At 36.6% G+C, this 14,154-nt stretch overlaps 1 protein-coding gene across 4 annotated transcripts; it reads right to left on the reverse strand.

Annotated features, from left to right (window-relative positions):
- Positions 1–1,781: 1,781 nt before the first annotated feature.
- On the reverse strand, positions 1,782–13,940 carry LOC127955927 (uncharacterized). 4 transcript variants are annotated; one of them, XR_008153414.1, is made up of 7 exons: positions 13,891–13,940; positions 13,183–13,403; positions 9,335–11,047; positions 9,141–9,218; positions 8,859–9,042; positions 7,672–7,713; positions 2,420–2,515 (listed from the first exon to the last, which is right to left on the reverse strand). XR_008153414.1 is itself a non-coding variant. In XM_052553581.1 (6 exons), the coding sequence occupies exons 2-6, from the start codon at positions 13,204–13,206 to the stop codon at positions 2,286–2,288; spliced, it is 1,905 nt and encodes a 634-aa protein (XP_052409541.1). In that variant the 5' UTR covers positions 13,207–13,403; positions 13,891–13,940; the 3' UTR covers positions 1,782–2,285. The 4 variants fall into 4 exon arrangements, 3 of the variants coding, with proteins under 3 accessions (XP_052409541.1, XP_052409540.1, XP_052409542.1); XM_052553581.1 differs by lacking the exon at positions 8,859–9,042 and having other exon boundaries at positions 1,782–2,515; positions 9,335–10,865; XM_052553580.1 differs by lacking the exon at positions 8,859–9,042 and having other exon boundaries at positions 1,786–2,515.
- Between the last annotated feature and the right edge of the window lie 214 nt (positions 13,941–14,154).

The following is a 14,154-nucleotide window of genomic DNA, read 5'->3' on the forward strand; positions in this document are numbered from 1 at the left end:
GAACTAAGTACATTTCTGCAGCTGTTATTATTATGTTTAAAAAAATGAAAGGAGGCAGTGGTATTTGATATCCTATTTAGTTTTATTGTAAATACAGTGAGGAAAACTGCAGTATCCAAGGTGAGCTGACTGATATTATCAAGTACGCTAGCATCTGCAGAATAACCGGATTTGCTTCATTGCAGACATCACACTCCCGAGGATGCCTGTCCAAAATCAGTGTACTTTGAGAAACGCGCACAGACCTATGTTACCAGACTATTTGCCTAATCTTCCCGGTACTTTAGACTGCGGTGGAAACGCAGAAAGCAACAGGTCTTGGGGGGGGGAAAGTTCCTGGGAAAAGAAGTTCCTAGTACAAATGTTCCTGGTAATTTCGATGTAAACGCGGCATAATAAGGAATCTATCCACATTTCATATGAGACCTGTAACTTAACCTTGCACCATTTTTGCTCTGCTCTTCAGCAAGCCTTTCTGAGAAAACAAGTTGTATCATTAAGCCATCGCTGGGGTTTAGTAACAACACGTTTGGGTTTTAACTAAATAATAAGATTCAGAGTAGATAAACATTTTCGACTGAACCAATTAAAGTCTGTTCACATCCTGCAAAGTAGAGGTCAGTTCAGGCAAAGGTGGATCAGTTATAGCATAAGAGGCAGCAAATCTCTCACATGACTGAATGGAGAAATAATGATTCAGTGAAGGTGAAGGTGTAGCAACTACTGGATCAGGAAATTTTATGGAAAAAGTACCAGTCAGTGGTCAGAAAACTGATTCACTGACTTTAATGTCCGATATTTGGAATCCGTGTGAAAGTCCAACATCTGCCCATGAGCAGGCTCTTCCACCCACTGCACAAAAGCATAAAATCAGTTACCAGGGGTTTAGTAGGGTAAAATAAATGGATATTAAAATCACCCAACACTAAGATGTGTTCAAACAGGGAAATCAGTTCTCCTAGTAAATCAGAGAATTCATTTAGAAAGGCATTGTTAATACACTGTGAGCGATAGATATTCGCACAGAGAACTGGACGTACCAAATGGATTTTAAGAAGCTGTACCTGGTCGATTGGGCACCAGTCTACTGCCGGGAGCAATTGGAAGAATCCACTGTTAGGGCCTCTCCAGTAGCTTGCCACATAATGATCAGAGACGGGCCAGGATGCCAGTGAGCGAAAGTCCGGATGCCAAGTAAATCCAGAAAGTGAACCGGGCTTGATCCTGATCGTTACACCAGCTCACTTCCCTCATCTCCTGTGATGTCTTCTCAATGGCATGTCGAAAGGCCGCCCTCACAGAAAATCGGAAATGGCTTAGCTTAAAGAGGTTCATCATCAAAACTGCATGCATTTAATTTGATTTAACTATAACAACTGAATTACTATTCAGCCCGTGTAAAATAATTCTAAAATATATCTGAGAACAACTTTAAACCATTTTGTTTTTATGGATATTTTCATATATTTACTAACAAACATAAGGATACTGGATCATTTTTAGCAATAAAAATTTGTATGGCACAAATGGCATTATAGTCCCCATTTCATATTTCCTTAATGTCTCGTGTTAAACATGGTGTCACGTGCATGTGACTATGCATGGAAATTATATGCAGATGAGGTTATGCATGGTAAAACAAAGCATTGTAAGCTCCATATATGGTTATTTCGGGGAGGTGACGAGGTGGAGATGAACGTACGCAAAATCTCTGGTTCTGTAAATTTAGCTTTAGTGCTTATGTACACTTTTAGGTTTAAATCTATGGTGAGTTTTATAAATGAGACCCCTGATGTATAACATTATATATACACTTACAGTACAGTAGGACTTAATAGACATTCTGTATCATTAATGTTCATCCAACAATAAATGAAAAGATGGAATAACTTGCTGCTCTTGATTGAACTGCTTTGTAGAGTTTTTTTTTTTTTTTGTAAGTATTTTTAATAGTTTCACATTGCACAATAAAACAAAATTAATGAAAAAAACTAAATACATAAAATAATTACAATAATAGAAGTTTTAAAAGCAATCACGCAATCAGCATTTGCAGTGGAAAAACAAAGCAGCACTCAATAGAGGGCAGAGATATACAAAGCACCTACATTGCTGGTCATTGTAAGCATTACATTTGTGCAAATATTTTAGAAATGGTTGCCATATACTGTAAAACTGATCAAGATTACTCATAACAAGCTGTTGTACCCCTAAGAGGTACAGTTTTTACATTTTTCTTTTCTATACATCTTTTCTTTTGAACCTCACTGGGTCAACAAAAAGACCTAACATAAGAACATGTTTTTTTTCAACCGCAAACCTCGGTTCCTCACAAAATCCCTTATATTCTGTACTGTTCTTTCTCTTAGAATTGGGTCCTCTGCAGCCTTGCACTGCTTGCACTCTGCTGTTGTTACGAGGAGTCCTTTTGAAATATGGCCTTTGAAATGTTTCATGACTGCTTTCACTTCATTCGGGCTCCATGGCCTTTTCCCAATTCTCCTCGATTTGGCCTCTGCAAAATGAATAAATAAATTAATGAAGAGTTTAGTACCAAAACATGATATACTTATTTTTTCATTGAGTTTCCGCTAAAATTAAAAATGCAATATTTTCAGAGTTATTAGGTCATTTTTTTCTCCCTTTTTTACAGAATGTGATATATCCGCTGAACCAATCACAGTGCACCATTCCATGGCACAGTGATATTACGTAGTCCCTGAAAATAGTTCCCATCAACTCCGCTATTGCTGCAACTACACTAGCTGTGCACTAACTTATTTGCAACTAGCTGGGGACTATTTTCAGGTGCTGCATGATATCACTGCAGCCATGTTATGGCAGCACAGTTCCTTGATTATTACGCTGGAATTGAAGTATAGTTCCAAACTTTATCGGCCTAGAAAATCGCAACTTTTCATTTTCCACACAATATGACTACAGAAGAGTCAAGTTTTAAAATAGGAAAAATATCAAAACTCTTTGGCCATTTTTGAACGTGATGCTACTGGTCTAATAGAATTCTATGATGTATGCTAAGCTATGCTAAAAGTGCTATCGCCAGACCCGGAGTTTGGCTAAATGGATTTGAAAATGGTAAAACTCAATTTATTAACTCGGGGGAGTTGGAGAAAAAGCCTATTTCCAAAAAAAGTGGAGTGTTCCTTTAGGTCTGTTAGCCTTTTTGCCATGATGCTTGCTTTGCTTATACAACAATAATTTGGTTTTAACAAACAGGAGATCTAATTTCACCATAATATTGTGCTTTGCAACAAAACTGTTACAAGTTCAGTTATTTTTCCATCAGTTGGGTTAATGTTAGGCCCTGTAATTAGCCAATGGAATTTTCAAATCTGTGTAATTATAATTTAAATCGGAAAAATTTCAAATTAAAATTATAATAATAAATGAAAAAATATACTGGTTCTTAAGGGGATATAGCGTATAGCTGTATAAAACAATCCTGCGGTTTGTGTGATGGAGTTGTGCTATATAGAACATTTTTTTCTATATTTTATTTGTATATTCTTAATATTTTATGTATTTATGTATTTTTGTTGCACTCTGCCCTTGTAAAAAAAAAATGTCATTGTATATAATTATGTTTATAATTATTATATATAATTACTTATGTTTTTATAAACAGCATAGTAAGTTCAGTGTTTATTTTCATCACTTTTTTAATATGAAAAATAACTTTCATATTGATTAAATTGATTTATTGCGTTTAAAAAAAAAAAACTATTGCATTTTTTTTGTTAAATATCTAAATCTGGGTTTGAATTTTTAATATTATTATAACCTAAAGCTATGTACAAGTTTAAAACAGTTTTTTTAAACAAAGTTTTGCCGTGAAAGCGAAATCTGTCAAAAGGCTCAAAAGTCAAATCAAAAGGAGTCTTCCATGTTTGTTGGTGCCAAAACCTGATTTGACGCATCCTTTTTGCACAGATTACCATTGTGTTAATAACTTAAAAGCAGACTTCCTTTTCCTTATATAGAGGATTGTGTGGACAGGCAGGGGTCTTCATAAAAAAGTTGGATCTTCTAAAGGTACATTGGCAGGTGCTTTTGACCAGTGTTGAGTACTCGAGACTCGGACTCGGTCTTGGACTCGGTCTCGAGACCGTATTTTAATGGTCTCGGTCTTGTCATGGACTCGTGTGCATTTTGACTCGGTATTGACTCGGACTCGAACATATTAGGAATCGGACTTATGCCCGAGTCCACTCGAGTCCCAATCAAAATATTTCATGATTATTACTGTATGTTAATGTTTATTTAAATTGATGTATGTTTGAGACATCCAATGACTGGTGATTTTCTTTTGATGTGAGACGTTAGGCCAGCGACACACTGGATGTGTGGCGCAAGCGTCTCAGCTGCATGGCGTGTCTGTTTTTAATTCGGCTCCCATGTTAACAGGTTAGATCTTGCAGACTGCCTGCGTGAGACGCGCGTAAAACCCGTGCATGCTAGAAATAGAACCGACGCCTATTTTCACGCGACACGCGTGCATGTTGGAAGCGTTTCCAGGCAAAAAAGTAAAATATGTTTATATGTCATTTTGTAAACAAATACATATTAATTCATGACATTTTGATATTTTAAAGTCTATAGGTTGGCATAAATTCAGATATAAATGTAATTTAAAAAATAAATTAATAATGAAGTTTTTCAAATACTGCACCTGTCAAACATACTCTATTGTGCAGTCAATACTGTTGACGGTGTCCTATCAGTAGGTGTGTAAAAAAAAAGTTGATATTGTTGTCATGAAGACAAGAGCCTGGTTTTTCGGCGCCCTCCCGCTATGTCTCCTACAGCAGCAGCAGTGCGCCAAGCGGCGCGTGCAGGCATGCTTCTGGTGTGTAAGACACAGAAAACGCGAAGCAGCCACCACTTTTCTAGCACGCAGCAGAGACGCCACGCAGCCAGTGTGTCACCGGCCTTAAGTTACTCTCCTGCCATCCGCCTGTAGTGATCCCGCTTTCCAGAAAGCCACATTGCTACATTATTTCTCTCAACTGTGTTATTTTTACAAAGTAGGACAAAATGGTCACAGAAAAAAAACAAATATCGTTTAATAAACTTATATAATGAATACAGACACAGACTGACTGTCTCAACACTAATCATCTCCCCCCAAAAACATGTCTGACAGAATGCATTGAACTTATATGGCATTTCATCCAGCTTTCTTCCCCTGGCACATACACACTTTTGCATGAAATTTTCCTGGACAGTCAGTCGGCTCTTGTGTGTATGCCCTACGTAACAAAAAAAAAAAACTTGTACTAGTGTGTATTTTCCTCGCATTAAAATGCACCATCCAGTGAAATTAGCATTAGATTATCCGTTGCTGTTACAGAAAGTGATGAAATGGTAACTTTTGTCAGTCCCCGCTTCCTCTGCACCAGTAGAGAGTGTTTTTAGTCGGGGTGGATTGATCATGAGACCACATCATGCTTGGTTGGGTAGCAGGATGGTCTCCTCACTTATTTTTTTGAAAGGTAATTATGCCCATCTTTAATCTTCACAACATCTAAAGTGCACATAATCCAAGACATTGTAAGGATATTAGCAGTCATTAGTTAAGCTTCAAGGTTAAAAGTTATGTAAAAGCTGTTACAGTTTAACATTTACAGGTATAGTGGTACAGTAATGTTACTTGTACTAGAAAGGTTATATGGATGTGTATAGTGGTACAACGATGTTATGTGAAAATGAGCACTTAATAATGACAAGTTACAATTCATAATTCTAATAAAATTACCTTTACACCACATACTATGTGGCCCTTTTACCCTTTATTGTTTCCACCAAACATTTTACATACTCTTGAAGATTTCTTTAGGTCTTGTCTCAGACCCAATCTCTCTGGTCTCGGTCTTGACTCGGACTCGACCCTTTCTGAACTCGGTCTTGACTCGGACTCGACCCTTTCTGAACTCGGTCTTGTCTCGGACTCGACCCTTTCTGAACTCGGTCTTGACTCGGACTCGACCCTTTCTGAACTCGGTCTTGACTCGGACTCGACCCTTTCTGAACTCGGTCTAGTCTCGGACTCGACCCTCTCTGGACTCGATCTGGACTCGGACTCGAATGAGCTGGTCTCGACTACAACACTGCTTTTGACCAAACATGCTTCAGATCTCTGCATTTGTAACCCCAGACAACTTCCTGCAATGTGTACCATCTTAGCTTTCGGGATGCGAAATGCACCGGCTACCTTCCAATGACTTGCAGAAGTTTTTGTCTGAGATAGAAGACTGTGAAGCTTATTTATATGACATAGTGGTGTACTCAGATTGCTGGGAAAATCATAATGAGAACTCTTGAAACAATCTTCACTCGTTTAGATGATGCCGCACTTATGCTAAATATGGCAAAGTGTGAGTTTGTTAAGGCAGAGGTAACCTACTTGGGGGGAAAAAGATCCGTAAAAACCTATTGAAGCAAATGTTTTTGCTATTCTAGAATTCCTCATACCAACATCTCGGGTGATCTCGGTATGGATATTATTAAGGGCTTTTCTACTATTGTTCCTTTAACAGACATACTAAGTAATTAGAGAGGTTTTGAATGTTCTGCTTATTATGAAAATGCCTTTTTAGCCGCAAAAGATCATCTTCCTCATGCACCAATCTTAGCTGCTCCTGAATTTTGTCTGGCTTTTGTACTTGACATAGATGCTTGTTTTTCTGGTGCAGAGGAAGTGCTCCTACAACCAGATGATCACGGACTTGAGAATCCTTTCTGCTTTTTTCCCAGATTTTTTTCCCAAATCTTCCCACACAGTGACACAGACGTGTGGACATGTTTGAATTATTATATTGTTTAGAAAGCCATGGACTAGTTTTAACTTTTATGAAGAATATCTTTGGGTTTTGAGACTTTAGTCTTTGCAATTTCACGGATCTTATCTATGCACAAACAGCTTGAAACTGGAAAACACATCATGAGACACTTTTAAGCCAATATTCATATATAACTAACTTGAATATGTTTCGGTTAGCAACTAAAATAATAAAAATTGTGCCTGTGTCCAAATATAGATGGATCGAACTGTATTTTCTCATCTCAGAACAGTATGTCTGCTGTGCATCTGCTATGGTACAAAGTAAACAGTTTTTAAACCGTTAAATCAACAAATCTATTTACAACCTATCTGTATATATTCACAAGGATCCTATATTCACATTTAATCATCTTAACAAATAGTCTAAAAATGATCAGAACACATATGATCAGAATACAAACAAACTGTATTAGGTATAGATATGCCTTATCCAGTATTTTGTGTTGCCTCAGCATTATATTCCCTGAATCTTATGTTCTGGTGGTGACATCTGGTAATGTTAACAAATTTGGCATTTCTTTAACAAAACACAGGGAGTTCATGTAGTAGCCAATTAGTTTTCTCTGTTGATGTGAGATGCCAAAAGATCCTGCTTCAGGAGAATAGAATTATCTAAATATTTCAAATAATTCCCTCAATTTGTAAGATTATGTTGACATATCATGGTTGAGACTAGAGTTGTTCCGATTCCGTTGTGTGAATCTACAATTGTCATAGTCATGAAAATAAAGAAAACTCTTTGAATGAGAAGGTGTGTCCAAACTTTTGGTCTGTACTGTATACACACACACACACACACTTAAACATACCTGTGGAGCTCTCAGTCTCATCTGGTGACAATTTTCTTTTTCCTATGGAAAGAAAGCAATACTTTATCTCTTTTCTCTACAATCTAAAAATTTCCGACCATCTTAAATCTGATTATGTATAAATATAATAAAAACATTTAATTAAATGGAACTTTCTGCCTCTTCCTGGGTCAACTTCATCCCTATTTTATTTTTAATTGCTTTTTTTTCTTCAAAGGATTTAAATGCATTTCTAACTGAAACTTGCTCATTTATTTTCAGCTATATGTATGTCAAAGTTTGAGCATTTTTTGTTCAGTACATTTCACTGTGGATTCTTTGGTAAAGCAGTCAGTTTCAGCACACGCAAGCCTGGATGAAGACAGCAATAGCCGCATTTCTACTGTCGGGCCGGGCGGGGCTAATAGCCTCGGCCTAGCAGCACTGAGGCCAGAATAGCGCAGGGTTTCCTCAGTCGAGTCTGAAGCTCTGCTGCTAGTCACTAAAACACACCCTTTACACGCCTCTCAGGAACAACATCACGAAACACCATTTCACCAACAAAAAGAAGTTATCAGAAAATTAAGAAATAAGTCACTGGAACTAGTGTGATCACAAAACGAACATGATAAAAGTGGCCTTTTGTTTACATGCTTTGATAAATATTCAAATTCAAAAGCATCGATGTTTTAATATAGAATAAGTGATACATTGATCAAAATAAGTTAATTTATCAGGATTCAAAATTAATCACACTGAAATAAAATGTATTTCTGTTTCTGTTAATGTCACATTAAGAATAAACGATAATATCAATTTTTATAATAGCTCCCAAACAAAAATTATTATTATTATATTTTTATGATAGACTACGTGGAGCTAAACTCTCAAGAAGAGACTTATGATGGATAATATAAGTTACTAAATAAATACATGATCGTGATAGAGAATATAAAGCTGACGTCTGATTTCTTTAAATGGTCACATTTACCTTGTTTACTGTGGTAATGTTAATATCTAGCGTGCATAGTCTTTTGCATCGCTTATAAATATTTCTGCCTTGTTTAGTGATTATAATCCACATCGGATCAAATTATTTCAAACACTTGCTGCTGACTAAGAGTGAGTTTTGAGCTCAACTTATTTTTAAAAGTCTTTAATACTGGTGTTATTGCGGTTATCGTTCTGAAATGATCTGTGGCACTGACCCTCTCCAGATGCGGAGAAACTCCACCTTTGTTCATAACTCCTCCTCTAACCCCAGCTGGCCCGCTTTGGCCCAAGGTTTTCGTCGGGCCAAAAAACCCTGGCCGTTGGCTCCAAGGAAGCCCCGGAAGTGACAGTAGAAACGCGGCTGGCCCTGGCATGCACTGCTAACACACCTGCTTTAAGCTCGAAAGTGGAAACACGGCTAGTGAGCCTTTTGTGGCAAGTCCTGTAGTGAATACACAATCCCATTGATGCACACTGGAATAAAATGCATTACCTACCCATTACAACATGGACAGGACCTGACTCTTCATCTTCATCACTTATTTCTTCCTCGTCTAATTCCAGATCAATTTCATCTACAGAAAAGCATATTTGACAAACCTTTAAATACACACTCCTAAACTCCTAACTTCTATTATTTAAATAAATGTTATATTATTATTTTCATCATTATATAAAACTATGCACATACCTTCAATCTCAATTTCATTGAGTGTTTTTCCTTGGAATCTTGCGAGATCTCCTTTTTCCATTGCTTGTAGCAGATTTGCGATTTTTGCAATTTCTATAGTTGCATCTGGTAACCGATAATAGTCCCTATGGACCAGAATATGAAGGCCCAAAAAGTTGGCAAGTTGGTCCAGCTCGTTATCCTTAAGACTGAGAATCTGGGACACTGTTGCCACTTGTTTGCGGAGCTGTGGAGACCCGAGAAGTTCTGGGTTCTTCACACCACACTGAGTTGCAAAAAGCTTGATGCAGTCCTGTCCTCTGAAGAAGCTGGTGGGGGAGCAATCTGGTCTCCCAAATAGGAAGGGGTTGTCCCGGTCTACTTCACATGCATCTCTCTTCTCCACAATAATTTCAATGGCCCTGACAAGTTCAGAATTGAACAAGATGGCAACCTTTCTCCCTTTCTTGTCCATGATTTCTACTCTGCTGAAATGCTTGGACATTTTTTGTTCAAATGGAGAGAGACCTAGAGCCATGTCCTCGTGGAGCTCAGTCTGGTTTCTTTTCTTAAAGCACTCAAGCGTCATTTTGGAGACTTCTCCTGCACTACATCTGTTGAATATTATTACTTGTGCAAGCGTCACTTTGGCAAGTTCTGCATATGTTTGTGAAGACTCATGATTTTTCAGGCTTTCAAATGCTTCAACCGATTTCTTCTCTAGGTACTGATGGAGAAGCTGCACGTCCTGTGTGAATGGTATAGTAGATGGTTTGCTGAACTTGTTCAAAGTAGCAAGAGCAGCATGGGAGACATGTCCTGTCCATTCACTTGAGCACAGTCTTTTGAATTGCTCTGCTGCTCTTGTCATAACATCATCCTCTATTGCGATGGCCCTGCAGAGAATAATGTCCCCAATCTTGTTAAGTGAATGTCCTAACTTCAGTGGAAGACTTGGCGTCTTATACAAATGGGTGTTTTCGTCGTAACCAGCAACATCTTGCACAGCCTCAACGACTTTGTAAAAATTGTTCGGTTTCACAGCATCTTCAAAGCTATAGATGGAATATTTTCTTCTCAACTCTAGCAAGAGTCTTCCCAGTTCTCGAGCCTTCTGTCTGATGTATTCTGATTTTGTTGGGTCACCGCCATGCTTGTTGTAAAGACACTGACTCAACAGAAGTATGAGGAAATCATTTCGAACTACTGATGAAATGTCATCATTCTTCATTTTTCCCAAGATCTTCCACACCTCAAGAGATATTGGTTGAGAGAATATTGACTCCGCAATATCAGCCAAATCTAATACTTTGGCCTTGTCAGTAGCTTCAGACATCTTTGAAGGGCATCTCCGTGTATGGCGCCACAGCTCCTTGCGAACAAACAGGCCTTTACAGTATACACAGTGCACAAATGTTTTGGCACTCAGTTCGATTTCTGACCTTCCGGTGCGCCTCCTTATTTTCAGTGGTCCTCTTTTTCTTTCTATAACCTCTTGATTGTGTTGGTAGTTGCCTCTGTTTCGTAGCTTCTCAAGTAACCGTTTTCTGTCCTGGGAGTGTTTAGGGAGAGAGAATGCAAAAGCAATTTCCTTCTCGCTGTTTTCATGCAGTTTGAAGTGACGTGAAATTTTAGACTGAGGTTTCTTGCAGACGTAGCAGTAATTTTTGGGGGTGGTGAAAGATTCTTTGGGGTTTGGCACATCCACTGTTGCTGACTGGTTATGACGAGACTCTGTTGGTGTATAATTTTCATTACATGCCAGTTGTTAAGAGAAGCTGGATTTGTAAGACACTGAAACAGCTGGGTTTGCTTTATACTATGGTGAATTGAATGTACTTTTATACTGGTTTCAAAAAGTTAAATACTTTAAAAATTCTGAGACAGAAATTTACCAAGTGCACATTGTTGACTTCACGGAGGATTTAGTGACATGATCTTGAACTGGGTCCTTCAACTAATTAAAAGTTGTGTGTGAAACTATCCAATTTAAAATAAGGATAATGAATCATGCTGGAGACCAAGTTCCTAAGCTTTTTTAATATTTTTAACTAAAATAGACACTTCTAAAACTATGCATTTATTATATTTTTTTAATTAAATAACACCACAGCTTTAACACCAGGTCCATGAAGTACAAATAAATGTTTAAAAACCATTTACTGCTTTTTAAATATGACTATAGTAATTATCAGTTTTTTTTTTCTTAAAAAGATTTTTAATTATGTAAGGTCTTCTTGTCATTTGGAGCGACCATAATCATATAGTGCGACTAATAATAGCAATAACTGCATTAAAAATATAATTTATGTAAATTAAAATTACATTTATGCATTTAGCAGACGTTTTCATCCAAAGCGTCTTACAGTAACATTCAGGCTGTAAACAGTTTTTACCTAACATGTGAATAACATAATGTGAATGAAATATGAATTAATACAATCATATGCTTAAGTTAATGATATTTTTTAAATGATCAGTTTTATGTAATTTACAGAAAATTAAGATTGCTAACTACATTTAAGGAGGCAACTTTTAAATTATAGAACAAAAATATGAGGTAATTTAAAAAAAACACATAAGAAATGCAAATACTTTGTTTCTAAACACTTTAATTACTGAAAACTATCAGAATAAAGATGTTAAGTAATGTTAAGGAAATGTATTTTAATATAAATCATGGTCACACCACATGACTTTAAGGCTATCACCTGATTCATCTTGATATATTAGAAGTTTGTTTTATAGCAAAAGCAGATTTAATGGTTTTTGCAAATTAACCTTTTCAGTTAACTATTTGTGCACACCCCTAGTTTAATGTTACATAAAATAATGGTTTGGTTTTCTACTTCTATAATGTTTACATATCTGTTTTTCTGTAGAACTGGACATTTATATACGTTACCCTGGACCACAAAACCAGTCATAAGTAGCACCAGTGGTGGCTCATCGGGAGGAGGCACAGCTTTCCCCGAAATTTTGAGGTGAAAATGGGAGAAAGACGATTCAAATGTAAATAAAATTCACAATTTAATTCAATTCATGTCTCAGAATGTGTATTTTTTTGGTTTATAATTTCACAGCTGTAATACCATAATATTACTGAAGCAGGAAAGTGTCGCTTTTCTATCGTGAATATGCCGGATCTGCTTATTTAATGGCAACAGTGATAGAGCAGAGGAGAGATGAGCTCACGTGTCTCAGTTGGTAACAAATAAATAAAATAAAAATGGCCAACTGCCATCAAGTGTTCACGTTCAACGCTAAAACATTTTGAGAAAATAAACCTCAGAGGGGAGGCTAGCCTCGCTTCTGGTACATCACCAGAGTCATAGATTAGTTGATATTAGTTTAAACATTTCATACTGAGCTGATAATGTACAAAGTTGGCTGCCTCATGATGAAATCACGATATTGAATAATCGATCGCCCACAGATTTTCCAAGCTGTCAGTCAAACATTATATATACAAATCAAAAACAAAGGACAACACGCCTACGCTGGATATAGGCTACAGCAGTCAGCTTAATTAAATAGTTAAACACCTGCTGTAAATACATCAAAACTTAATTTTCTATTAGTTGTATGGATTGCTACGAACCTCATTTGGTCAACTTTAAAAGGTAATTTTCTCAATATTTAGATTTTGTTTATTTTGCACCATCAGATTCTCAAATAAGTTAGTTGTTTCTCAGCCAAATCTTGTCTTTTCCAAACAAACCATACATCAATGGAAAGCTTATTTATTATTTTATTATATTCAGATGATGTACAACTTGCCAACTGACTCTTTCCACTGGTTTTGTAGTTCAGGGTCACATATAAGGATCAAATGAGTTGAGTTCAGCTTTGAGAATAAAAAAACCAACCTGTTTGTGTCTCAGTATCTTCATGTCTTATACTGAATACTTCTCCAATCTTAATGTCTCCACTCTCTTCTTTAATAAACTCCATCTTTACAACAGAGTGTCACGTGGATCTCCGTTTTTCTGTGTGTTTGGACACTTTGTCGTGTTAAAGATTAAAATAATTGACAAAATGAAAAGTAAATCTGTGGGTGCATCTCAGTCAGCTCCCGGTAGTCAGTACACTGATGAGGGAGAGAGTCAGAGTTAATAGACTTAACAAAGATAAAAACAACAACAACCAAACCTAGCACTCAAATAAACAAAAAATAAATTTATATTTGGTATTTACTGATTTATAGATTGTTAAAAATAGTCCACTTTCATGAGAACATTTGCAGTTGTTTTGTAAAAGTGATCAATACACATGCTTGTGTTGGTCTTAACTTTACACTGTTTTGAGCAAAACCGTGAATCACTTTGAGATTCAATTGATTCAAAGTTTCAAAAAGCTCCGTGAATCCCTCACTTACTTGCCCATGATTGAACTAGTGTTTGAGACGCACCTTTGCTGTTATCATGTATGTGTGCACTTTAAAAGCACATAATAATTAATGAACAACTAATATCCCCCGATAAATATGACATTACAAATAAAGCATTTCATTTTCATGCTAAATTTTCGAAACGAGTGTGTTGATTTAAACATTTTACACTTTTAAAACCACACACCTTTCTTCAGCCGAGTCACAGATGCAGGAGCGCAGGGTTATGACGTCACAACGCCAGACCAAAATAGAAGTCTTTAAGCAAAAAAATAAATAAAATTAAACCCACTTATTACACTGTTGCCATTTTAGCAATTTTGTTGCTAGATTAAGTAACTTTTAATACTACCCTAGCAACTTTTTTTTTTTCAAAAAGCACCTAGCAACAAATGTAGCTATTTGTAAAAAAAAAAATAAAAAAAAAAAAAAGAGAAAATTGGAAACATTT

Source organism: Carassius gibelio, chromosome B4 (assembly GCF_023724105.1).
Source record: "Carassius gibelio isolate Cgi1373 ecotype wild population from Czech Republic chromosome B4, carGib1.2-hapl.c, whole genome shotgun sequence".
NCBI lineage: Eukaryota > Metazoa > Chordata > Actinopteri > Cypriniformes > Cyprinidae > Carassius > Carassius gibelio.